At 39.1% G+C, this 26594-nt stretch overlaps 1 protein-coding gene across 5 annotated transcripts in view; it reads right to left on the bottom strand.

Moving 5' to 3' along the window:
• The window catches only part of tnr (tenascin R (restrictin, janusin)), a 235844-nt gene that overhangs the window by 27848 nt on the left and 181402 nt on the right, over window positions 1-26594 (bottom strand). For all 5 annotated transcript variants that reach the window (XM_074688049.1, XM_074688050.1, XM_074688048.1 and 2 more), the window contains 4 exons: window positions 22737-22856; window positions 22217-22360; window positions 13828-13947; window positions 9286-9429 (listed from right to left, as the gene is read on the bottom strand). In XM_074688049.1, the coding sequence (XP_074544150.1) occupies window positions 9286-9429; window positions 13828-13947; window positions 22217-22360; window positions 22737-22856 (528 nt within the window). The remainder of the gene's footprint in view (window positions 1-9285; window positions 9430-13827; window positions 13948-22216; window positions 22361-22736; window positions 22857-26594) is intronic.

Below are 26594 nucleotides of genomic sequence, written 5' to 3'. Positions count from 1 at the left end.
TCGGTGTAAACAATGAGAGAGGGAAGAAAAAATGTACTCACACAGAGAGGGAAGCAGATGGGAAGGGCAACATGGGCAGTAGTCATTTGTTGTGGGAAGACAAGAGGGAGGAAGTTATTCTTTTGGAGTGGATATCACATCTCTATGCTCATTTGCAAGTGAATGATTCTGCCTGCAGGATATATGGGTGATTCTTTTGTTTTTATGAAGTCCAATGAACCAAACAGTTTTGGGGTAAACCTCGCAGACAGGATTCTGGGTTTCAAGAAACACCTTGTTGTTATGTTTACAGTGAGGACAAATTTACCTCCAATGTCCTTTTTCTTTTTTGAGCAACATCAATACCTGTTCTGCCAATTACTGTTCCTGTGTTCCACTGAGGAGAGAAACTCAAATCAATTTGTCTTGTGGTGTTTGTTTCATGATTCAGCCCACTAGCTTTACATTTATTCATCAGATCAGATGTTTAAATGACAACTTCCTCTCTGTGTCTCACATTGTTACCTTTAAGTGTCTTACTTTTGTTGCTTCAGAAACATGGACAAACATCTTCCCCCACACCTTGACTCGTTGTTTTAGTAACAAGTAAATAAGGCATTTACATGGCTGCCGACAACAGCTCATAAACTGTTTTGCTGCATTAACCTACAGACTGACACACAAAGCCAAAATTGGAGTGCTAAACTTCGCAGTTCCTTTGAAGACTATTTAAGACCCCTAATCAAAAGCAACTCAAGAAATCTAAACATCACATGTGCTGCAAGGGATAGGGATGCACCGATCCAACTTTTCTGGTCCCAATGCCAATACTTGAGCTTTGGGTATCGACCGATATCAATCCTAATCTGATACCAGTGTTTAATAACAACCTGCATGCTCTACTGTGGGATAAGACTGGTAATGTTTTGAGTAAAAGAAAAAAAATCTGTACACATGGAACTAATGAAGTTGATTTGTATTTAAACTATAATTGTTTAAATGTTTATTATTATATAAATGTTATTTTGGTTAAAAAAAATGCTTCAGAATTTACAGAAATTACTATTTGATTGTAAAATTTTATACCTTGTAGACCAAGCCTTAGCCTTAGTGTCAAGTTGAACCATCTCTCTCTTCTTTGTCTGTTTCTTGTAATTTTTCGTCTCTTTTTCGTAATCTTTGTATATGGAGTGGATCATTACTTTGTATGGCTCATTTGTTGGTCATGGACACCAAACCTTTTGTGGCTTCAGTGATATTTTTACTACTTTTTCTCCTGTGTTTGTCTGGAGATCCTACATGTAACCATGGCTGCATCGTTTACATGTGAACTCAGCTGTTTGCAGGATGTAGCATGTCGATGCTAACTGGTGTAAGGCCTGATGTCTTCCCACAAAGTGAGGAGAAAGAGGAGAGGACGACGTGCTGGTTCTCAGGTGTGAGCTAAGAAGTGACGATATGGACCTGTCCTTCCATCCATCTTTATTGGGAACGTAAGAGCTATCTCCAATAAGATGGACGAACTAGCCATGAACCCAGCAACAAAGGGAATACCAGAGGGCAGAGTAGCATCATGCTATTCACAGACATGGCTAACGGAGCTAACATCAGACTCCAACGCCACATTGGAAGAGCTTCACCTGCTGTGAGCAGACAGGATCTAGGAGACAGAGATGGAGCATGACTGAAGAAGCTCAGTCCTGGACCCTGTGGAGGTGGAGGCTGGCTGAACTGGAGAATGATGGACAGGCTGTCATCATCTATTTTCTTATAAAACTTTTTTGCACTTTCTATACACTTTCTTACTTTTGTTTTCTTGATTGCTGCAGTGACTTCAATTTCCTTGTACTTGTTACAATGACAATAAAGTTCTATCCTATCCTATTTCAATCTTGATCTTTTTATACCAAGATAAGACTGGTGGCAGAGAATTTAAAGTCTGATTTCGGACTTCTTGTTACTGATTGCTAAATAATCCTCAGGTTTGTGTTGTTGATATGACTATTGTAATGCTCCTGACTGCATAAAACCTCCCAATTTTACTTGCAAGTATGCTGCAAGTTTGATATTTCGATCAAGGGCTGCCTCTTAAAAACCTAAGTCTCTAACAGAATCCCTGTTATAGCCAACGAGAGGAGGGGGGAGGATTGGAAAGTCTTATCAGCCCCTTGTCACAGCTCACAAGCATGACAGTAAACTCAAACAAAACTTTATCCAGATCCAATAGGGCTATCAAGAAATGGAGGCAAGTTAGTGGTATTCTTTCCTTCTTGTTATTGCTGCCTGACAGGACTAACACCACGTTCTGATCACGTTATTCTCTGTACCTTATGAAGCTACATTTGATCACACAAGCTTCAATGAGATCTCATGTATATGGAATCATGACCACAAATGTACAGTGTGTAGTCATGCAGTCTTAAGGAATAGTTTAGTGTGTGTGATTCAAGAAATTTCCTCATGTGTTTGGTCTCCAGCAATTTGGAAATTGGTTAAGATCCAAAAGTTGTCCAGTGTGCGGCTGGCAAGAGATTGACAAGCAAATGCAAACCTGCTCTCTAGTGACACTCACAATGATTTTGTGCTGCTGAAAATGCAAAAAAAAAAAAAGGCTGTTTCTGCAGCCTGTGCTGTTGATGGTCTAGTCAACACCTACCCCTCAAAGTGGTTTCAAACATCAAAACTCAAAATATAGAAATTTTCAAACCCATCACTAAAGGTTTTGTCTGCTTTTGTATTTTATTATCAAGCAGGGGCGTCACTAGGATTTAGGGACAGGGGGGCTTCAGCCCCAGGAGATGCAAATGATCAAATGTGTAACAAACGAAAAACAACACATAAAGTTAATAACTGCTCATCATAGAGGCTAATGCCATGACTTTCGCAGACAACACAATAATAGTTTTGTATTTTGAAGTCAGATTGATACAATTTTGGCACATAAGTAACTAGAAAAGATTTAGAATAGAATTTAAGGTTCTTTTATTAGTCTAAAAAATCTCTTAAAGGTCTTGCTCCTTTATATTTATCAGATTTGCTTTTATCATTTGAGCCAAGTAGGGCTCTCAGGTCATCAGGTAGTCGACTTTAATGGTACCTGAAGTTAGAACTAAAACACTTGGGGAAGCCTCTTTCTATTATCATGTCCCCCGTCTGTGGAACAGCCTACCCAAAGACCTGAGGGTAGCTCCAACTGTTCATATTTTTAAAAGTAAACTCAAGACCTACCTTTTTAGTCTGGCTTTCAGCTGATTGTATTAAGTATAATTTATTGTTATTATTTTATTTATTTAAACCCTCTTAACCTGTTTTATTTCTCCTTTTTAGACTAGATCTATCACTTCTAATTTTATGACCTGCTCTGCTTTAGCTGTTTTTTTTACCCACCGAGTTAGGCTATCTCATTTTTACCGAATTACTTATTCAAATTTTATTTTATTTATTTTCAGTGTCCTACAGACAAATTACTCTATCTTTAGACTCACCTTTCCAGTGGAAGTCTCTCCCCTCTCATTCCCTGTGCTCCTCTGCCCTGACTCCTACAGATCAATAGGGGTGGCGGAGTGATTATTGTAATGTATTATTATTGTTATATTCATCACAATAATATGATGATAATAATAATAATCATAAACTACTGTTAGCAGGGGGCTGGAGTCAATTGTTAACTACCATCAGTGATAAATACTTACTTTTTGGAAAAACTTCCTGATATCCATTCTACATTGATGGCTTAAATAAAGAGTTCTTGTGTCTTGCTTTACTCCTGAGTCCATGACAAGAAGATAGCCTCCATCCTTTTGACTGTCCATCCAGTAACAAGGAAGAAGAGACGGATAAAGCCTGCCCACCGCTCCCAGCTTAGCTCAAACGCTGGGAGTCAATATGAAAGTTTAGCCTGTCTCTGCCTCATCATATAAACTCTTCAGCCCTCCAAACGGTCTTGTGTGCCCTTTGTGAGTCGTTTTTACCTCATTAGTTAAACTAGCTTCTGCTATCAAGGTGTTATCTCCTTCCACTACTAAAAAGAGGCTTTGTTTCGTAACTTTAGTTGTCCTAGTACCGGGATGGTTTTCGCGAGAGATGGGACGTTCTTGAACGAGTCGACTTTTTTGAACAGTGCTTTTCAGTGAACAAAAATAACTGATTCGCTGCTCTGTGTCAGCCCTTTGTTTGCAGGCCATTACTGAATATAAATTGCCTGCACGTTTCAGAACGAACAGCTCACTCACGACTATCAATCGGTTCTCACCGTTCATTTGAAAAAGCTATACAAAAGACTCGACTCGTTCGCGATTTCACATCTCCCGTGAAAACCACAGCGGGTGTGAGTAGTATGTTGAAATCACCTCAAATCATTTAGGGGGGCTTGATGATACTTTAGGGGGGCTTCAGCCCCTCAAATTAGGCCTAACGACGCCACTGTTATCAAGTATCAGTCGTCATTTCAATCTATTTCACAACCAGTTCCATACGCTTTACAGGAGCTTTAAAATTCTCTACATTAGGCAGAATTAAACATGCACAGACTGCTACAAAACACACTTTTCGGGATGAGGCATTAGCTTCAATATTACTTACTGGTCTCATCCTTAGAAAGATTTTAAGTTATGCAGTGGTTTTTTTAGTTGAGGGAGAGCTGCTGGCTGTCGGCCCAGTACCACTTATGCTTACAGAGGTCTCAGCAATCTTCTTTTATGCAAATAATGCATAAATAATAATGCTTGCTGTGCAGATACAAACAGGCAGCTTGTATATGATTGCATAAGGTCTTACATACCAGGCTTTTTACTGCTACACCTGGAATTTTCTGCTTTTTCTTTACTCTAAAAGCTTATGACTGGTTGTTAGGTTGTTTTGAAAAGAAAAGGAAAGAGAGAAAAATAGTATTATGACTTTCTGTAAATGACAAAATGATGATAAATCTTCTGTTAAATGTTACTACTGCTGCCATTTTTGTTTTGACAGTAATGTTTTTAGTGACATTTATAAAAAGAAATACATCCTCCTCCATGGCTACTTTTTCATTTACTTGAGGGAAGGAAACTGAAACTTTACTAGCTGTAAAAAGAATACAATCCCATGGTGATGATTGTAGATTTTTACATTTGATCTAAAGCCTAACAGCTCTGGTGCTTACAGTAACAGATGTAGCACATAACTGTGCATTCATCATACTTTAAACACCACATTTAATATTCTGTGATAAATATGTTTAATACAGCTGCAGGAGTTCTACACATTTTACCACAAAACAATTAACAGCATAGATTTTATGGAGGCAGGAGTTTGTGAAAGTGTATTAAAATGTCAAAGATGCCTCCATGGCCTGAAGAATGGAGATAATGTTTCTATAATGGTGGCACTCACAGCACTTGGTGAACAACTATCAGCTAGAACTCAGTGAAGCTGCCCGCAGCAAGGATCTCTGCTGCTTCGAAAACTTGCCGAGCACTTCTCAGCAAGAGGGCTCAGCTCACATCTGAGGGAATAAAGTCCTGGTGCTGCAGACTACGGGCTTATAGAGACACCCGTAGCAAAATCCCTCATTTTCCACCCCTGTAGCTTAAATATCAGCTTTTAGGGTGCTGCCTTACTCTGTGTTGAACTCTTAAGGCATAGGGGCCAGACGACAAAACAACCCTGAGCTGCAGTAAAGAGGCTTGGGAATCAACAAAGAAATGCCATCCCAAAAAAGGACAGTAGTAGAGGATTAATATTAGAAAAAAGGGCTAGCTTGTCTGTTTTTCTTTTCCTTACCAATTCTAGAGATTTTATGGTACCATCCCTAGCTAAACTGAAGTCTGGGTCAACAGAAGGTGGCAATGCTGTAAGGGTTACTGAGGCCACTTTCAGTGTTGTAGGTTTGTTGTTTGTTTTTCCTCAGATTGACCTTGTTCTTTGTTTTTTTTAAGTGTATGCTCTTGCTTTAAATCCTTTAATGACAAATGGTGATGTGTATCGAGTAGGAAAGTTGGAGGAAACAAGTGCAAAATAACATGCAGCAAAGTGCCGTGGATAAGAGTCAAACCAGGCTGCCAGCTTTTAAGGACTTTAGCCTTGTACACGGAAGAATAAAGCCACCAAGCCTCGTAACTTCTTCTGACCCAAAACAGCAGAGAACAGAACAACTGTTAAGATAAAAGTGTTGATTTGTGAATGACTCAAAGGTTCAGATCTGTTTGAAAATGTGTGGTTCTTTACAAATTTGCTCTTTATGGCATATATTTAAATAACATCGCTTTAATCCTGAATTAAACAGACGGAGCTCTGCAGGTGCTGCTTCTCTCCCACCAAGGAGTTTGATCTTCAGAAGAATAATTTCATTTTTTTTCAGTCAGAGGACAGAGAAGAGGCTTTGCACCAAACCTTTTGCCTGATTTAACAGGACATGTTATGAGAAACAAAACAAAATCCCTGTCCTCTTTGCTCACTACATGATGTTTACTTACATAACAGAAATTTCCATATCTGCAGTTTCTGTTTGAGTCAAACCAAATGAGGAATGCTTGTTATTTTTTCCTCTGACGAAACTGAGGAATGTGAAGTACGAGGCGGAGCATCTGTTTCCAAATTAGGATTACCTGAAACAGCCATGAACATTTGTTTATGTGTGAGCTACTGTATCCCTGCTGTGTGTTGACATGGTTGTTGGTGCACCTCATCCTCCGAAGCCCCATTTATGTTTTGAAGTGTCTGCAGCCCAGAGTTTGTTTCTGTTTTGAGCCGAGCAGGACAGGTAGCTGAGGTTCTCCTTTGGGGATGCAAACTCCTCTGCTGACTGAATATTTTTTTCCCTTTTTTTCTGCATAATCTCAAGAATAAAAAGTTTACAGAGCTGCAACTCAGCGAAAGTGGAATTTTTTCTTCACCCCTGACTGTCCTCTGGATGGAAGGTGAATATAATTATGGTGGTGGATAACCTGGAGGTGAAGCAGGGGAAAGTTAAGGGGTTGAAGTTCAGGAGTTTAATCTTCTTGACAGCTCATGTCAAAATATGCAGCAGGATACTGACCCCTGTAGCATGTCTGCCTTGCAGTGTGCAAGAGATAAAAAATCAAAGATGTCTCAGTGCACATGCTGCAGACAAAGCACAGCGTTAGATATGCTATTAGATGTCTAAGAATAGAAATATTGCTGTATCTGTCCTATCTTTTCTGGTGGAAACATTAAATCAATTTAAACATCTGTAGCATAAGAATATTTTCTACGTAATGACATTTGAAACCTAACTGTTAATTCACTGACAGCATACCACAACCACGTCGGATAAATTTCCATTTCAGAGCTAAGACATGTCTGCTTTATAACCACACAGCCTTTTCCCTCAGAAAACAACACGGTTTGTTAAATCTGCAAACCACACCACACGTTACTGTTATTTAAATTAATAGCTGGACAGCTACGTGCTTCAAAGCAGTGGAGCTCATCATGTCAGCAGAGAAAACAACGGTCCCTCATTCACGCCACTGAAGAGTTGACTGTTCCAGACAAATGAGGTAACAAGACATGGGTAGCATATAGATATAGACTTGACACAAAACAAATTGGACACATGTAGTGTGTTGATCAAGATGAAAATCAGTGTTAACAACATCAACAACAGCAATGCTACAATTGTGTTTACTGCCTTGACCATCAATCCATTTTCAATACCGCTTGTCCTCCTCTAGGTTTGGGTGGCCAGAGCCTATCCCAGCTGTCTGAGGGTAAGAGGCAGGTAACACCCTGGACTGGTGGCCAGTCAATAACAGGGCTGACTCACACAGAGAGACAGACAACCTTTTACACATACACACACACACTTACATCTACTGACAATTTATACCAAGTAACCTAATGAGCATGTTTTTGGACGGTTGGAGGAAGCCACATTACTCAGAGATAACCTATGCGTGCACAGGGAGAACATGCAAACTCCACACAGAAAGGCCCACCAGGCAAACTGGGATTCAAAGTGATGACCGTCTTGCTGTAGGGTCTGCAGTGCTTACCCTTGCGTCACCATGAAGCCCTCTACTGCCTTGTGTTGAAAACTTATTTGTTGTTAAATCCATCAAACAAACAGCGTCAGCGGTGCATCAATTAAAGCCTCACCAACCACACATTTGACCTGGTTTTAGATCATTTAGGTAAATAGACTCAGCTTAATTATATCTGAGTAGGGATGGTACCTTTCACATTTCAAACAATACGGTACTGATGCCTGGTACCTGGCTGTTGGTATCGGTACTCAGAGGTAACAATTTTCAGTACTTTTTTCATTTAAGATATTTCTTTTCAATATACAACCTTGCAATGCTGTGTTCATGTCCAGCATGGAAAACCGCCTCCTCTTCTACTCCCTCACAGTCACAAGGATGCATTTAGGTACCTAAACATGGTACCTTTTGATTTTACGTGAAACGGTACCTGGTACTTTTGACACAATTCAGTCGTTACCTATAAAAGTACCTAATTCAGAACCCACTATAACTGAGGCCAGGGCTGAACGATTTTAAGAAAAGATTGAATTGCGATTTTTCTGGCAGATATTGTGATTTCAATTCGATTCACAGTTTTCTTCAAATCAAGCTTTGGGATATTCACATGTAGGGCTGAACGATTTTAGGAAAAGATCTAATTTTTCTGGCCGATATTGCAATTCACGGTTTTTTAATCATCAATAGTGATGATAAATAATCTGTTTTCATCAACTTCTACTCCTAAACAGAGGCTTTGTGTTGTTGACCTGCTTACCAGCACTTTTAGCATATAGATTGTCTACAAATTTGTAAAACAGAATGTGTATAATACTTGACACAACAGATCCTGAGTCAGTCAGGAGCCCTGCAAAAAATTGCTGCTTTGGCGATCTCAAAATTGCATTGTCTAAAATTGCGATTTCGATCTGAAAACGATAAATTGTTCAGCCCTAACTCAGGCTATGATTATTTTGCGATCCAGTTTTTTTTACAAGCTCATATACATTAGGTTTAAAAACATATCCATCTAATTGTTAAAACAACAAATGTGACATTGATGCATGCAAAATGGTGCTAATGCTAGGTGCAAGGTGTGTGTTGCTGAGTCAAAAATAGGTGTTACAATTATTCATTTGTGAGCTGCAAGTTTTAAATAAAGCTGTCATGGCAATGGTGTTGAACAGGTCTGGTTGAGAATCACAGACTCAAAGGCACAATAATAAAACAGAATAACACCAAGCACCCTAAGGAATCATCCCCCTGCTGTGAGGCAACTGCAAATAAAAAATAGCCACTGTGTTGGTAACTGCACTGGGACCGGCTGTATAAAAACTGCACGTACGTGTTTGGAGGTTAGTGATGACGGTGCCGCTGGTGAGGGGTCCTTTGGTGGCATAGAGGGACACAGAGTAGGAGGTGCTTGGTTTCAGGTTGGACAGCTGGTGCTCCTGCTTGTTGCCTTCCACAAGGAAAGTATCAGCAGTGACTAGAAAACAGAAGAAACAGATAAACATTCATAAATGTTTACATATTTTGCTTTGAGATGCATTCAAACAGGTTCAATGATTGGTCCTGTACTGAAATGAAAACACCCCAGTATGGAAAAATAATAAATACCAAAGAAATTCTGATGTCTTGACTGTTGGTAGTAATGACAGTGACAACGCGCGCCCAGCAGCTGGATGCACCGTGCGGCACAGTGATACGCACCAGAAAGTAGTGCTAATCGATAACGGAGTCTGACTTTTTTCCGGTTTGCAGTTTTGTTATGCAAATTTATCACTTTTTTGAACACAAATTGTTTTGAGAGGAAAAACGCTTTATTTACGTGACCCCAGCCATGTTGCCGGACTACTTTCGTCTGGACCAAAACCGCACCAGATCTTGGGTCACTGGACGCTGACAGGGGTAAGACAGCGCTGATGCACGTAACTACAGATGAGGATGCCATACATGGTCATGTAAAAAAATCCGAACTACCCCTTTAATGTTCCTCAGACAGACAAGCAAAAGTAACCATAAATATGCATTGCTTTAAAAATGTTTCAATTCTCAACAAAAACCTGAAAAACAAGGTTATCAAAGGTATTATCCAAGAGCACATTACAGGCTTCATTTGAAGGTATTTTCATTTGTCATATTTACCAATCTGACCAACTGACAGACAGCTAATGTGGGTAAAGTGCCATGAAATTATAAATCCAAAGGAAATGGACTTGGAAATCAGTGTGAAATTACTCAGAATTAAAACAGTTGTGCGACATGACAAACAAGACAGTAACTGCTGCAATAACAATGACTGCTGTAGTGTTGATTCCTGACAGGGATTTTTCAACCAACATTATTTTATCACAAATTTAATAGTTAATAAAGTTAGCTGAATTAAAACTTGCAAGTTTTTCCCTGGGTTAAGATTTTGTGCTTTCTACTGTTCTCATGGTGAAAAACGATGCATGGACACTATATTAATTTATTACTCTGTAATGCTAAATACTGGATTCCCAATAAAGATCTGGTAAAAGCCATTTACAGCGGTGTTTGACTCTTGATTAAAAAGTGATACTGCAGATTACCTCAAATCAAATTGAGCATCCAGCATGGCACATTACCTGTTGACACTGAGGCCAAGACAATAGTTCCTTTTGGCATATCAAATTGGGGTACAATAGAGAATAACCGTTCTTTGTGGCTTTTCTGCCTTTATTCTGAGAGAATAGGAGTATAGAGGATGGAGCCAGAAAAAGGGAGAAAGAAGGGAGTGATATGTAGGAAAGGGGCCACAGGTTGGAACTGTACCTCTCCAAAACCTGGCACAACTGCTCTCCTCACATGTAGACTGTTTCTCTAACTGAGAGCTCTTGCTGCCACTCACACTAGGTGCAGTTCACACAATGACTCAGAGCACTGAGTGATACAATTCTCAGAATATCTTCAGGCAAAGTTTAAACTGTGGGGTCATATACAAATGAGAAATATGCTTTCTATAAAGTTTTCTCAAGATGGTTTATTACATTCAGGGGAGAGTATAATGTCTGAGATCAAGTGTTAAATATCTGACTGGTGAATTTCAGAAATATCTCTGCAGAGGCTAATGACCGCCAACACTGGGTTACGTTTGTTGGAGATATAAAATTCCTTTGAAAACTTTTTATACTTTCATAGCTCGGCTCTCTCGCCGTAAATGTCAAGTTAAATCAGTGGTCGGCCTACCAACTGTAACTTGGCAGTCATCCAATTGGTTCAGGGAACAAATTATAAACCGACTCCGAGGGGCCGAGCAATGTGGTTATCTTTTACCCATCTGGATGTGGCTGTCAAGACAGTGAAGACACGGGCTGCATCCGAAAACATATGCTGCGACAAACTGTAATGTTTGTGTCAAGGCTTGGTAGCTCATCCAGGCGCTATTATCTGATGTGAAAGCAAGACAAATGGATCCATACAGCTGCAAAGAATCACTGAGAAAACCTTGAACATACCTGATAGAAATGTCTCTGCTGTCAGCGTCATGGAAAATCACTTCACACACAATTTAATGCAGTGGGATGGTTTCAGACGTGTTTGCATTTATAAACTAGGAAAAAAATAACTTAAACACTGTCTTTTATCTGGCCACACAAACTGAACAATCATCACTTTTGCATCATTGTAATGTTTTGTTTCGCTCTGATTCTTAACATTTGGTGAGAAACAGGGCTGATACTGGTGTTTGAAAAACAATTATGATGATGAAACCAGCATTTTAACTTTACTTCTTCATAATCTTGCTGTTCTTTTTTCAGAATGAGCAATAGGGTGTAGGGTAATTAAAGGTGCAGTGCGTAGATTTCTAAAAAGCTTTTTATATTTAAGTTTCTGCAGGTCCTGGTCAGACAGGCAGACATAACAAATGGCCATGTTTGTTTACAGCAGATTTTTGGGGACAGAAAGAGGGAAACAAGGTTTTATGAGCCTGGCTGCTGGTCCTGAAATCTACCTGGAAGGCAGGCAAAGAAGAATAAAAGGGGTGGTTGTTTGTTTTTTTTTTTACAGTAGAAGATATAGTTGTAGATTATGAAGTAGAAGAAGAGGAAGGAGGAGGAGAAGAAGAAGATAAATGTTTTTGTTGTTTTGAACAAAATAATTCACATTAAGAGTATTTCATGATGGCAAATTACAAACATGCATCTCATGAAAGTAAATCCATCACATTTTTGTCAAAAATAAAAATAAAAAAAAGTTAAGAAACAAATGTAGTGAAATCAGGGCTGAGAGTTAACATCAGTGTAGAGGTTTCCAAGCTGTGAGTCACCGCTTTAAACTGCATCATTTATTGTTAATCGCATAGTCTAACAAACATAACTGTTTCTATGTTTGAGGGTTTTATATTTGACTGAGTGAATTTGTCGTTCATTGTTAAAGGCTAGCACTGTAAAACAGAACGTGAGCTTTTAGAGGGTTATGCGGCTGTCATGTAGCTTTCTTGCTGTTGTTTCTCCAGCTATGAGACATGTCCTGCAGCACCAACACACATGAAATATAAATGATGCCATCTCCAGGATCGCATTTGCTCTGCAAAGGCTTCCATCACTTTGTGATGTAATGTTTTAGAAACAAATGCGCTCATTCTAAAATCTGAACAATCGATAACGTTAATATTTTCATTTCTACATACTGTACCTTTAAATAGATGCTTAATTTTTAGTGGTGGGCGATACTGGGACTTTTTGTATAGATCCAATACCAACGAAATACAGGGCTAGGAATGCCGATACTGATACGGATACTTTTTACATGAAATGTAATGATCGTTGGATAATTTTGTGATTTTGCCTTCAGTTGGTTGATTTTGATTATGATTATGGTAAAACACAGCATAAATATTTTAGGCAATAAAAATACTTTTTATTAACTAACCCCAACAATAGAACAACATTTTAACTGTATAAAAGTAATAAAATAATTATTCTACCACCACAATTGTTTTAGGAAAAGAAATCACAAGTGCAAAATAACAAAAAGGTCCCTCCCATTTGCACAGAGAAGTGGCAGATGGAGAAAAGGTGGACGACATAAGAGGAACTGCAGAATCGATCTCATCAAGCTAGTATCAATCCGATACCAATACTCATCTTGGTATCGATACTATCGGTATTTAAATCGATACGCCCACTCCTGTTAATTATACCATGTCTAACAGACTACATGTCACTGATCTTGCTCAGAGATGCTGTGATACACCTGCACTGCCAATACTTTACCTTCATGTTTGATCACAAAATCAAAGTCTTAGTCAGTCCAACAGGGGAATTCTGCTGCTTTGGAAGTTAGATACATTAGCTTGCCGGCATCTAACTGGAGTAAAAATCACTTATAGACGTCATTGGGGCAAATTATTTGCTGATGGGTTGATCTCTGCCAACAAGGCATGCATAGGCCACTATATGAGCTCAATTAATAAACCCATGCATCCTGAGTCTTATGTGTTAACATGACTGTAAAAAGATTGTTACATTTTGTACCTGCAATCTGTCTTGAATTCAGCCTCTGCTGGAATCAGGCTAATCCAGACTGTCTGGATTAAAGTTATTCCAATACAGCTCAGTAGTTCAGAACGAAACAAATTGTTTTTTCTGACCAGACTGAAACAATAATTGGATTATCTATTACCTGATTACCTATAGCCCTGTATTTTTTTCTTAAACTAATTTCAAGCCTTACTCCTACCTGGTGGCTTTAATTCAATCAGACTCCTCTTCAAGTGCTGAGATAGTCATCAAAGAGCAAAATAGTGTTGATAATTTTATCTAAATGACTTACTCTGATTCTTGTTCCTGAGTGGTGGTTAATCAATACATCCAATCATTTTCTTTAAAGCCTGTAATTGACAGCTTTGACATCTCACCTTGGTTCTGTGTGAGGGTCAGCACGTAGTTGTCCACGTTGGAGAGAGGGGGATTCCACCTCAGCAGGGCTCCTTGTGGAGTGATGTTGAGAGCCGTCAGCTCGGAGGGCATGTCCATTGCTAGGTAAACAAACCAAGACAAAAAATTATAAGCAAAAGCTCTTAGTTTAGGGTGATTAGGGGTGTATCATTCATTAGATTCCTGAAAAAAGGAAGGAACAGCTCCCATTTTCTGGAAAATGGTGTGCCTTTTTTTTTTAAACATTTCCAGGTATTTTGAAAAGCTTTTACGTGTTCCACTGAAATTAACAGGTGTCAAAGTTGCTTTAAAATACAAAGAGGTTGTTCTTTTGTACAAGCTGGGTTGTGGCAGGATTCCAGAGAATTGTGAAATGTGAATTGTTGCCAATAAATCGAGATGTTGTTCAATTCAAATTGAAAACCATCACTCAACCCACACCTCTGTTATAATTATAGAAAGTCACACACTGAAAAGCTTTGCATTCACACTGAATAATAACGACTTTCTGTGCTGTTTTGATCACTGTTTCCTCCATTCTCACACACTTCAAAGAGAAATTATGCAAGCAGAAAAGCTGTAGAAAGTCTACGATACCCTCCCGAGCCTATACTTTCCCCGCCCTCTTTCTAATTTCATTCGCAGACTGCTGGACATGCCAGAATTGAGTTTGAATTTAATTATACCTTTAACCTCAGTGTTTCAACCCCAATTTCTCCTCAGGCATGTTATTTTGGCATGGCAGAGAGCGTGGCAGGAGAACACAGAACAATGTGCGCGCTCCTAAGCTCTGGCCAGATGAGGTAATTAATACCGCCCTGCCCTCATCAGGATAAAAAAAGGAATTGAGCTCATTAGAGTGCCGAAGTGAGCTTGAGTCTTTCTTATTGCTAGGATAGATGAACAAACCAGATTAAAATCATTACTTTAATTGCAAAAAGGTTTAAGTGAATTTCATGGATGTTTGCCAAGTCAATTAGATCAGCAAAGGAGATGGAGCTAAGATCGGAAAAGAAAAAATAAACAGGTTACCCTCCTTTATCAGGCCCTGTGATAATCCAATCATCACTCTCCATCTCCTGATTGCGCTGCTGAATCACGGGCACGAGCCAATTACGTCATTGTTTTACCAGGATCTCTATCTGAAAGTCAAGCATCAGTACTTAAGATAATGCTTGGATTCAGGACAAGACAAAATGTTCAGGAGGAGGAAAACAAAGTCTGCTCTGGGGCAGTACTATCGGACTGTTTTGTTGTTACATGCTGATGGGAAGCACCGCACAATTAAATCCTCCTTGAGTGCCAAAAAACACTGCATCTGCCAACATCTTTTCAGTAATTACAGGGAAGCCTAGAAATGTAGATAATGATCATGTGAGTTTGGCTGTCTCTGGAGGTAGAACGGAGTGGTGAATTACAGCACTGACTACAGAAACCCAATAGGAGAAAACACTACAAACACAAGCACAAATACTTGTAGATCTACGAGCTCTGGAGTCATTACAACATCAAATACACAGAACTGGTAGCAAACATTATTTCTTCCATTTTCTGTAACTATGGGGGTTGTTAATAACATGTTAAAAAGATGAACATCTCCTTTTTACAACAAACTTGTTCTAGCTTATCCTTTAAGTATAAAAAGACTCCATCAGTATTTCTTTAAAGTAATATACAAAAAGCCTCATCCTGAAAATCTTATGTTCTACTGAAAACTTTCAGTAATGGCAACTTTTCTGCAAAGCTTACTTTTTTTTTTTCTTTTTTTTTTAGAATTACAGAGTTATAGTTTCATTCAGGGGACTTTGTTTAAACCAACGTAGACCAACATCACCAACTCCGCAATCATCAGTCATATCATCATTAATTATTTTGTTGGGTTTCTTGAAAGAAGACATAATAAAAAGTAAAAAGGCATGTTGACCTGCAGCTTATTCCTAATTTTGTATTATGAGTTTATTTATTTATCTTGTGAGAGAAGATACTATAAGACAGGGGTGGCCAACCAGTCAGAAACCAGGAGCCACAAATATCACTGTGGTACTACAAAGTGCCACACATGTGGTCTTACAAACACACTTCCTCTCACATATATATGAAATGACATAAAATGAAAATCAATATGTTTCCAATCTTCAAAGCGAGATTTATTGTGTTTGTAAGTGTGTTTAAATTTGTATTTGGAGCCGTGTCGAAGACAGTCTGTTCTACTGCAGAAGAGACAAAGTTCCATCAATCTATCTATCAATCTATCAATCTATCTATCTATCTATCTATCTATCTATCTATCTATCTATCTATCTATCTATCTATCTATCTATCTATCTATCTATCTATCTATCTATCTGAGCACATGAGCTATTGAAAGGAGCACATGTAGAGAAGAGAAAGTGAAACTTAAGTATTAATCTTATCACTCAAGTATTGATCACTACTGATCCCAACTTTGGCATCAGTATATTAATATTTTAGATTGATCGGCACACCACTACTCATAACTATGAAGTGGATAGAAGAGCTGCACACCGAAAGGCAAAGAGCCACATGCAGCTCACAAGCCGCAGGTCGGCCACCCCTGCTATCAGATTTTTCTTCTTTCTGCTCCTTTTCATTCTCATTTGAGATTTTTTATGTTTTTGTACTGAATGATTTCTTTTTTATGACAGAATGAAATATAGTCCAACTAAACTAAACTAAACTTTTTCAAAGTCTCAAAGTAGGATGGGACTCTGTGGACCAAATGTGGCTGAGGGACTCATTCTGCTACAGAAGACTGCAGAGCAGAGTCTAGCCAATGGGGGCAAGTGTTCCCAGAAGAGCTGGCTCAAGGATTTTTCTTGAATGTAGAAAAAGACTCAGTAGATCAGGTGTAGTTGGGTAATACATTCCACCACCCGGGGACAAAAAAGAAGAAGAGTTTGGTTAGTGACTGAGGACCCTGTGTTGATGGGAGCACCAGGAGCCTTTAACTTGGTATGTCTGAGAAACTAAAATGGCAAAACAACTATGGCTCTGCCTAGCAGTAGCTGCTGCTCAGTCCTTAAACTGAAGAAAATTTTTCAGTCGCTTGTGGAGCTGGCTTGAAACAGTTATTCGGAAAGGACAGTTTTAAACATTTCCAGATTTGATTCATGCATTAAAATGAAGGATTTGGCTTTTTAATGACAGTTGTCTTTATGCCAAATAAGACAAAATACATTTTTATAGTTAAAAATAAAATATCTGGAGACAGGGTTCCTACTGCTCAAGGCAAGTTAAATTTAAGACTTTTTAAGACTTTTTTAATGACATTGAAAATCAAATTTAAAAGCAAGTCGACAACGAACCACAATTGAAACAAACAAAACTAACAAACAAAAACACCACATGAATTACCTGGGTTAGAGGCAATTTTAACCCAATGTTTATTTTACATAAAACATCACTTTTTACATTTTTTAACCCCATTTTTACAACTTTATGCCTATTTTGCCCCCATTCATCTTCTTTGGCCACTGTCACAACCATTTTTTGAATTTTTACGTGGTTTTTTAAATTTAATTTCAAATTTAATTCTCAATTTTGCTGCCATAATCAATTTTCCTAAGCCACTTTGGGATTTTTTTTTGCCAATTTTTTAAGAGTTTTGAAATTTGGATTTAAGACTTTTTAATGCCAATTCAGGCCTTTATAGAATTATGAATTCAATGCCTTTTAAGACTTTTCAAGGATCCGCTGGAACCTTGGGAGATATTTTCCACTGAGAAAAACAGTTGTTGCAGAGTGCATTTTATGTTTAAGACATTCAACAGTCCACAGGTGAGAAATTTCAATTAAAAGTCAGCAAAAACTTGTTTTTCATGCCCGATCACAAAACCTTGGGTCTTCCAACTGCAAAAAAAATACAGCTTTTTAGAAATGTCCCCGACGTGAGGTCAGACTGTTTTGTGCAGAGTCCGAGGCCATTATACAGACCAGACTGCAGCAGACAGTTAGAAAGACTAACTGGCACATTTTACTCCCTGGTCCATCTCTGTATCCCGAGCCGTTATTACAGAGACACTGCCTCACTGTTTAAAAAGAGAACAGGTTACCTGTGTTAGTGTGTTCGATGCATTAACCTCATGGCCCCACTCCATGTGTTTGTCACACAACACTACCACGAGTGTAGGCCAGACAGAGCCGTGCAAAACCACTTTACCTGCTGAATAAAAGCTGCTTCTATACCCTGTGCACACTCCGCTGCCACAAAGCTACACTTATCAGTGCTGGTGTTACTTTGTGAATCTAAGTAGTAGTTCTCAGTGTAATGTCATTAAGCACCTGAACTTAAAGGATTCATTAAGTGAATGATCACAGGTTCTCTGGGTGTAACCATTAGTACAACATTAGCTGGCAGTCTGCTCCTTAAGTGTAAATTAAATTAAGCCTCTTAGAGAGTAAACTCTGGAGTCATTAGATTTTTTTACATTATTGTAATTCTTTGTTCAGTGTTATTCAAAAAATATGCCCAAGACATTTAGCTCTAGATTTTTTACTCGCTTGTACTCAGAGCTGTTTCCTGAGCCTCGTTCTTGGCTTTTTGTTCAAATGAGCAGCATTGCACCTTTTATGGATCATAATGTAAGTGGTCTCCAGGAGAACGTTGAGTACGTACTTGGAGCTGAGACTGTGACATGTGTAGCAAGTGCCAGACTGCTAATGCAAAAACTGCAGGGCTCCACACACCAAAGAGCAGTTCGGTCCAGAAAGTCATCTTGTTTTTTGGATGTGAAGAATAAAGGCTTTAAAAGAGTGAAGCATGCATTCTATCTCTTTACTATATTTTAAACTGAACACAGATCTTTTGACCTGCTGACTGTGTCACGTTGTCTAAAATGCCTTTGAAGAACAGTTGTACCCATCAATGTATAATCAATGCTATGTTGTTGTTTTTTAATCCATCACTCTGCATGAATTTTCAATCTTGATACATTGTTACCATAATTTCAGGTTTAACATCCCATTGCATCGGACAGGAAATAATGCTTTTCCACATCTATCTTTCCTGACATGGTTGGAGGAAAATTATAGACAAGCAGGGAGGATTTTAATAGTCTGTCTCTGAAACTACAGTTTTGGGAAGAGTGATACTTTACTAGGGGTCCTGACACTCTGCTAATGAGCTCTCTCATTAGCCGTCTATTTAACGAGCGTTCATGTCGCCCATTTATTGTCAACCCTTCCAAATATATATCAAATGAGCAGCCACTGCTGTGTTTGAAAAATGAAATGAGGCTCCCTACATTCTTGCCCCCCTCTAACAATAACTGATTACTGAGGTAAAGTACGGTTGTAGCAACTGCAGAGTAATTGAAGATTTTACATTCCTTGCCAGGCGATGCTGGATACGTCTTGTAAATCTCCTGTTTACACGTTGTTGTTGAAAGCAGTATTGAAATGTCCCTGGTCGAGCATTGAGCATTGTGAGAGAATCTTATTTACCATTTCTAACAAGGCTGACACTGGAGTCTGTTCTTTTCAGGGTTTCATAGCCCCTACAGCTGTGCCCACTGTAAGTACACTGGGATTGTTAAAAGAGGAGCTGATAATAAGAGAAAGAGAGTGAAAGTGGGAGAAAGAGACTCATTTGGCTTCTTTTCCTCCCTCAATGGATTCTTGAACCTGGCGGCTCCTGGTGACTCAGGTCTCATTGGCATGCAAACACGCCTCCTGCTCTCCTCTTTTCTCTTCTCTCCTGTGCTCCCTCGCCTTCCTCGCTCACACACTGAAGATTATTCATACAGCACTGGGAGAGTGTGCTAATCTTGGGTTAGTGAAATTATTTCACAGAGGAGAACATCAACCTAAATTTACATGCATATGTGCAAGTAAGGTTCTTCTGTGTTTCTTACTTGTGATTCAGTGCTAAGTTAAGAGGCCGAAAAGCAAGAGAGCTTGAGCATTCCCACACAGGCAGACAAAGTGGGTAGAAAAAGTGGGAATAAACACACAGAGGGAAGATTAAAGGAGGACGGGATGAGGCAGAAGGTAGAGGAAAGAGGACACAGGGGTAGAGTTTAGAGGAGAGGAGGGTACAGGAGGAAAAAGGATGAGAGAGACAGGAAAGTGTGATGCTTAAGAAGAACAGAGGTCAAGCAAAAGTAAAGTGAGATAAGCAAGGAAGGGAAAGAGGGAGGGAGGAGAGTGGGAGACATAGGGTTGGGAGTAGCTTACTGATTACAGGGTCTTAGAAAGGACAGTTCCATCTACTGCAGCGGCAAAGATTGAACCTTTGCAATGTCAGCGGCACCCTCAGATTTTTTCTGACATCTGTTTGGTGGGTGTGATTCAGTCTCGAAGAACACATCTTCCAACTCACAGCTGTTATTGTTGGAAAGTTGTCTGATAGTCCAGCAGCGAAGGTGGAAATCTTTATTCATTCTACTTTTTTGTTGTTGTTTTTGTGCTTAATCAATTAATTAATAAATCTATTTATTTATTGATTGATTTTTGTCAGCCACTCACAGAGGAACTTCTGGTTGACAGGAAGGGATATATGATTACCCCCGCCAAGGAGGTTATGTTTTTGGGAGAGTTTGTCTGTTTGTTTGTCTCTGAACAACATAACTCAAAAAGTAACAAACGGATCTTGATAAAATTTTCAGTGAATGTTCAAAATGGGATAAAGAGGCATTTATTAAATCTTGGAGGTGATCTGGATCACCACCTGGATCCAGGATTTTTTTTAAAAGATTCTTTATAATTGTGAGATGTGTATATAACTCCACGATAAATAGTCTGATTGCTCTGCAAAACAACACAAGATAAGGTGACGATAATTTCTGACAGATGTAAAAGTGCAATCCAGATCCTGGCAATATTCTGGATACTAAGATCAGGAATATGAAATATGTACTGGGTCATCATAATTTTCAACACTGTCAGGTAACAAATTATTGTACAAACCTGCAACTAACACCAAATTGTAGCAGACAGTCTGCTGAAAGGGAGTATAACATTAAAGTAGGACTAAAGTGTTGCTTTAAAATCACAATATGCTTGGTGGAGGTCTGTGCTCTCTGAGTGCTTTTCTAGTTTCCAATGAAAAACCTCAAGTATGCGCTAGCCTTGCAGCACTCATGGTTATAAAAAGCAGTTTAGCCGTGAAACCAAAGCGGTAGAAAGCTAATCTAATTCTAATACAACAGAGGTGAATTCATAATCAAATCATATTCTCCTCAGACCCGCTTCAGTCCATGTGACTAACAAATCACCTGTGAGGAGATCTGAGACAGGGCTTTGTTTCTCCATCTCTGCAGTGGATATATAAAGCCTTAAGCCTTGTTTATACTTCTGTGTGACCCCTGTGCTCTTGTGGACCCCGCAATACTCAGCCAAAATGCTTGTGGGATCTCAAAGACAGTTAGATCTTCTGTTTCTGGTCTAGCTGCTTGCTTTCTTGAGGCAAATGTGAGCATATAATGTTTAATTAGAGCTGATACATGTTGCCATTGATCACAAGGCAGAATAGGAAATGCAACACCACAAAAACTAAAATTTAAGCAAATGTCTCTTTCTTATTTCTGGTGAAAACTGCCTTATTGGACTTCAGTCCAGAAATGTGTCTTGTTTCAAGGATTTAAGACAAATATGGAGAGAGAAGAGTGACAAAAATCTGCCCAATTTTTTTCCATTTTTACCCTTCCATTTTGAGATATGTTTTATTTATAAAGTTAGCTGACAACAAATGTGTCCAGTTGAAGAAAGAAAGCAAAGCAAAAACGTAACTCAGCCTGACTCTCATGCTGTTGCATGTTTACTGTTTGCTTACATTTATTTCTAACCATCAAGGCTGAACAATGAATCAAACTGACCAACATTGCAATACCATAGAATGCAATTTTCAAATTGCAAAGGCTGCAATTTAAGAAATGAAAATTAAAAAAGTTTAATGTACACAGACATGGAGGTAATACAGTAACTTGAACTTGTTCTTCCTCAAAACTAGTTTTTTGGGGGTATAAAAAACCCTGTGAGCTACAGAGATCCAGACAGAGCCATCTGCCTTGTTCACTTTATTCTGTATGGTTAGTTACTTTTACTTGTAGCTGTAAATCAGTAAAATTTCACAGTGTTCCTTTTTCCTTTTCAATTAAAAATTGCAGGAAAGAATCGTTCATATGTTGACAGTATCCTTTGACGTGTTGTGCATACTATACTTGAAGCTTACTAGACCTAAGGCTTCTATTCAGTGAATACTGCAGAAGGGCAAAATGTACTCCCCAAAAATGTCATGCTAAATCGCAATCACAATATTGGTAAAAAAAAATCACAATTAGACTATTTTCCAAAATCACTCAGCCCTACTAACCGTTGTGTACAGGTAATGTTTTCCTTATTAACCCCTACCTGTGAAGACTGAGGTGGTGACCACTTTGCTCTCTTGACTCCCCTGCACAGCGTTGAGGCTTATCTCATACTCTGTTGCAGGAAAAAGACTGGACAGGGTGAAGTTGGTCACATCACTGTCAATCACCACGCTGTCGACTCTACCTACAAAAAAAAAAAAAAAGGAGACCAACATCAGAACAATCAGAACAGTGGAAAAAGCTCTGAACCCACAGGGCTGGTAATGGTATCCTGCTCATGTGTTTTGCATCACAGAGCAAATACTTAATCAATAAAGAACTTTAATTTAAAATCCTATTAAATACAAGCCATAAAATGTTACAGGTAATTAAGTCAAACAGGGTGTGGAACAAGGATCTCTGCTACTCATATTTCTTACATCAAGGAGAGCTGCTACACTAAATGCCATGGTCATTTAACTGTAACATTAAAATGCAGTGTGTTGGTGTCTGCTGATATGATTAATAAGGAATCATTGCACTGCAGTGAACAGCATCACCATGAGTTAAGGAAATACTACCTCTGGCTGACTGGTAGGACAATTTGTAGTATTCGAAAGGAGCCAGCGGTTTGATCCAGGAAATGGTAACTGAGTCTTCGGTTACATCTGACACCGTCATCTCCTTTGGTGGGTCCATGCCTGGAAGACAGAAGACTGGTAAGAAGGTGCATGTCGGCTCATTATGGACACCATTATGACTTAGGATGCGCAGTAGGAGCACGCTGTGTTCCCAATGTGACCTTGAAAGCTACCAGTTTTCACTAATCCTTTGTTTTTGTATGTATAATCTCCTTTTGACTTTATTTCCATAAACAAACCTGTCCTTGGTCCATGGAGGTATCTTTCATGCAAATTTGTGAAATAAATAAACACCATCAACAGGTATCCCCAGACAAATCTGACTCCATCCAGCCAAAGAGCACAATGAGCAACATTAGCGCTGAAACTGAGCCGAGCGTACAGGGAGTGGACCCCCTTCCCTCTCCCTCTGACAATTTGTTTTATGTGTCTCCTGGGACTATTGAGCTGCCATGGTAAAGGTTAGAGCAAAAACAATGTGGTGAAGGAATTAAATTGATCAAATGTCCTCAGCCACTGAAAAAAGAAAGAGATGGATAAAAAAAGAGGGGATAAAACAAAAAAAGGAGGAGGAAAAATAAATCTCTTTGTTTTTGTATGGAGAAAGGGTAAAACAGACTGCGCTTTCCAGCATTGAAAAGAACAAGCTGAGGGGGGTATTTATAACTCCTGGCCTTGAACTCATTTAAATTCAATGCGCATGATTTACAGACACAGCGTTTATATAAGATGTGATTATTTATGCATGCATATCTCGGTTATTATGTTTGTTTTGGCAAAGGTGGTGCCCTGGAATATCAGCTAAAAAACTGTATTTCTCACAAAGGTTCCTCTGGGTCTGAGCGAGGACAGTAATAGTATTGATTTAACAGAGATATCTACTGCTATTGACTTATCCCCCCCATGGAAGTTCCCAATTCAATTTGCACTGTGTAAGCTAATAAAATAATGTGGCCCTCAGGCTGCACCGCATCACAGCAGTATCAGAGCTGAGCTGACCACAGCAGCAGAGGAAGTATCCTTGGTTCAAACTAGAAATGCCAAACATTTCGAATGCAGCAAACACGACGCAAATAGTACGTATAATTATGCAGAAAAAGCAGGAGTGCAGAATCATCATTGCTCATATTAAAATATTCAAGATCAAAGCAGGGCAGCTAGATTACTGCAGTCTAAAGACAGGTGCAAGAAGACTGTAAACCTCTCCAAAAATCCCCTCTCAATTTAGCCCCAAAAATCTGCCAAGCATCAGGTGTGGGTGAAACAGGAAGGGAGAGTCAGTGCTCGAAGCTGCCAAGCTATTATATAAAACTGGCACAGTAATGAGATGACAGCATGCAGGTGTCCCTGGCACCAAGGCAGAGTTAATATCTCTATTGTTCAACACTGACTTCTGTCTTCTCAATTTGTTTTCATCCTGCTATTATTTCTCATTTAATGATTTTCCTTTTGTTCCTGTTACTACAAGCAAAACGAGAGCAGGTGATTTCCCTTTCTGAATTTGCCATTGTCTGTTTTTTTTCCTTTTTTTTTTTTTTGAGTGGCTCATTATACCAGACCTCTTCTCTCATTCATTCTTTGCCCATACTTGAAAAGCACAATCACTATCAAACACAAAACAAACAAAATGTTTCTGAGGGCTTCTTGTTGCAGTAAACCAATTGATGAAAAATGACATGGTAAAACTGTGTGAAATGCTAACAAAGGCCGAGAAAGGTGTGAGGAATCACAGCACAGTGAGAGGAAAAACATGAACAAAGGAAAATAGAAGAAAAAAATGTCAACAAGTGGCAGATGATGAAAAAAAAAAAGGGGGAGGCTACAACGTTCGCAACAAAAGACATAAAAACAGAACACAGTTTAAAAAAAGAGCAGTGTTTCTCTCACACAAGATGATACAGAGCACATGTCATCCTCTTCTTTTACTTCCATCTCCTTAGTCCTTGTACTTATTCCCCAGCAGTTTCTCAAAAGCCCCCATAAATCACATTATAGAGGAATGCATCACAAAAATACACACTGTATGACAATACACCGTGGCTAACAGCACTGCCTAGTATTGAGTAGAAACCATAGACTGTAAAAAAAACGGTCATCTTGCTCGGCTTGAAGTGAGGTCGCCACATAAACTGCTTCCCCTGGTGGCTGGCTGCAGTATAGGTCAAACAATCCATCTCCCCAGCCAATCCAAATGGGCTGAGGTCAAACTTTAAAAAACGAATACACTTTGTAGAAATGTTTCTCACGCCTGATTGTTGTGGTGATTTGAAGATATAATTTGGCTGTCTTGTATTCAGGTCCTCTTTTTCTGAAAAGTTTTGTTGAGAGCCAAGAAGAGATTACACTCTTGAAAGAAAATAGTTAGTCCTTCAAAGTCTCTACTGCGTGGACTCTGGCTGCACAACGGCTGCACAATGGCGGCGCCTGCGATGGGAGTATTTTGGCTTCAAAACCGTACAATGGTAAATGGCGGAGCCACACTGTCCACTCTATTTACAGTCAGTGGTAGAAACAGACAGGTTTAGTGACTCAATACTTCATAAACTTTCCTCAAAAAAAACAAAGGATCTTCTGGTGTGCAGTTAGCCTAGTGGTTTAGGTCGCACTCCATGAGGTTCGCCCTTGAGCAGGTGGCCTGGGTTTCAATCCAGCCTGTGGCCTCTTTCCTGCATGTTATTCCCCACTCTCAAACCTGTTTCCCCCACTATCCACTGTCCTCTCTCCTACCCAATTAAAGGCATAAAAGCCCCAAAAATATCTTAAAAAAGATAGAATCTCCTTACAAAGGTGTAATAAAAACTCTCTGATTACGTTTAACGTAATGTTTGATCTGCGTCATCAACCCCGTAACAGCAGCTCTAAATGATAACTCATCGGTATCATCTGCTGATTCTCAACACTGAACACTATGTGATCCTGATACAGGTCAGTATTTCAGTCCCAAACTTCAACAGATTAGTCTCCCTTCATTGAGCATTTGCCAAGCATGTGCCTCTGTGACAGCAGCAGCGTAGCTTGGACGTTTACATTTTATAGTCATGGGACATTAAGAAAGACTGCAAGTACAGTGGTCAGTTCCTTGTGTTCACCTGAGAGGCTGCATTAAAGTGATAGCATGAAATAGCACAAAATAGTAATATATTGTATGTCTCTCCCATTCAATCAATTTGCAGACAACATCCAGCCTGTTCAGACACCAACAGTAGTTACATTTATTTGTCTTAATTCAGAAAGTTTAGAGGACCTCAACCTCTGATATCTAAGATCTAATCAATGCATTCTTGAGTCAAAGAAGGAATACCAACGTTACAGAAATACACAATGAAAGGACTGACACTCTGAGCATACGAAACCTCTTATAACAGTGAGGACAGAAGCATAAAAAAGGCAAACCCTCAAGGCAGAGCTGTAATAATCAGACTCATTCTACCATGTTTCTGTGTTAATTAAATGCAATAACAGCACTTCTGCCAAAAACTAATTGATTTAAAATCACTACATATTTCAGTTTCTCATAATGATTTTTTTCTCACTCAACCTGACACTTGCAATTTTTCTCACTTTCCTCCCCTCGTTGCTGCATCCTTTTTAAGATGGTTTAAGATGAAACATTGGACAGTGTGCAGGATTTTTGCAAATTTTGTTGAGCTTCCCAAAATACCCTTTTCCTGGCCTCTGTTTGTCCCAACATGGCATTTCTGTTCATTCCAGTACCTGAACATTTGTTGTGTTGCAGTGACATAAAAAACAAAACAAAGAATTTGGAGCTGTGACAATTCTCTATTGATTGACTCTTCA

The sequence above is a fragment of the Halichoeres trimaculatus genome, unplaced genomic scaffold, assembly GCF_033239565.1.
Source record: "Halichoeres trimaculatus isolate MK-OKI-2021-1 unplaced genomic scaffold, fHalTri1.1 fHalTri1_scaffold_15, whole genome shotgun sequence".
Lineage (NCBI taxonomy): Eukaryota > Metazoa > Chordata > Actinopteri > Labriformes > Labridae > Halichoeres > Halichoeres trimaculatus.
The sequence above is the reverse complement of the archived record's forward strand: the minus strand, read 5'-3'. Positions and strand labels throughout refer to the sequence as shown.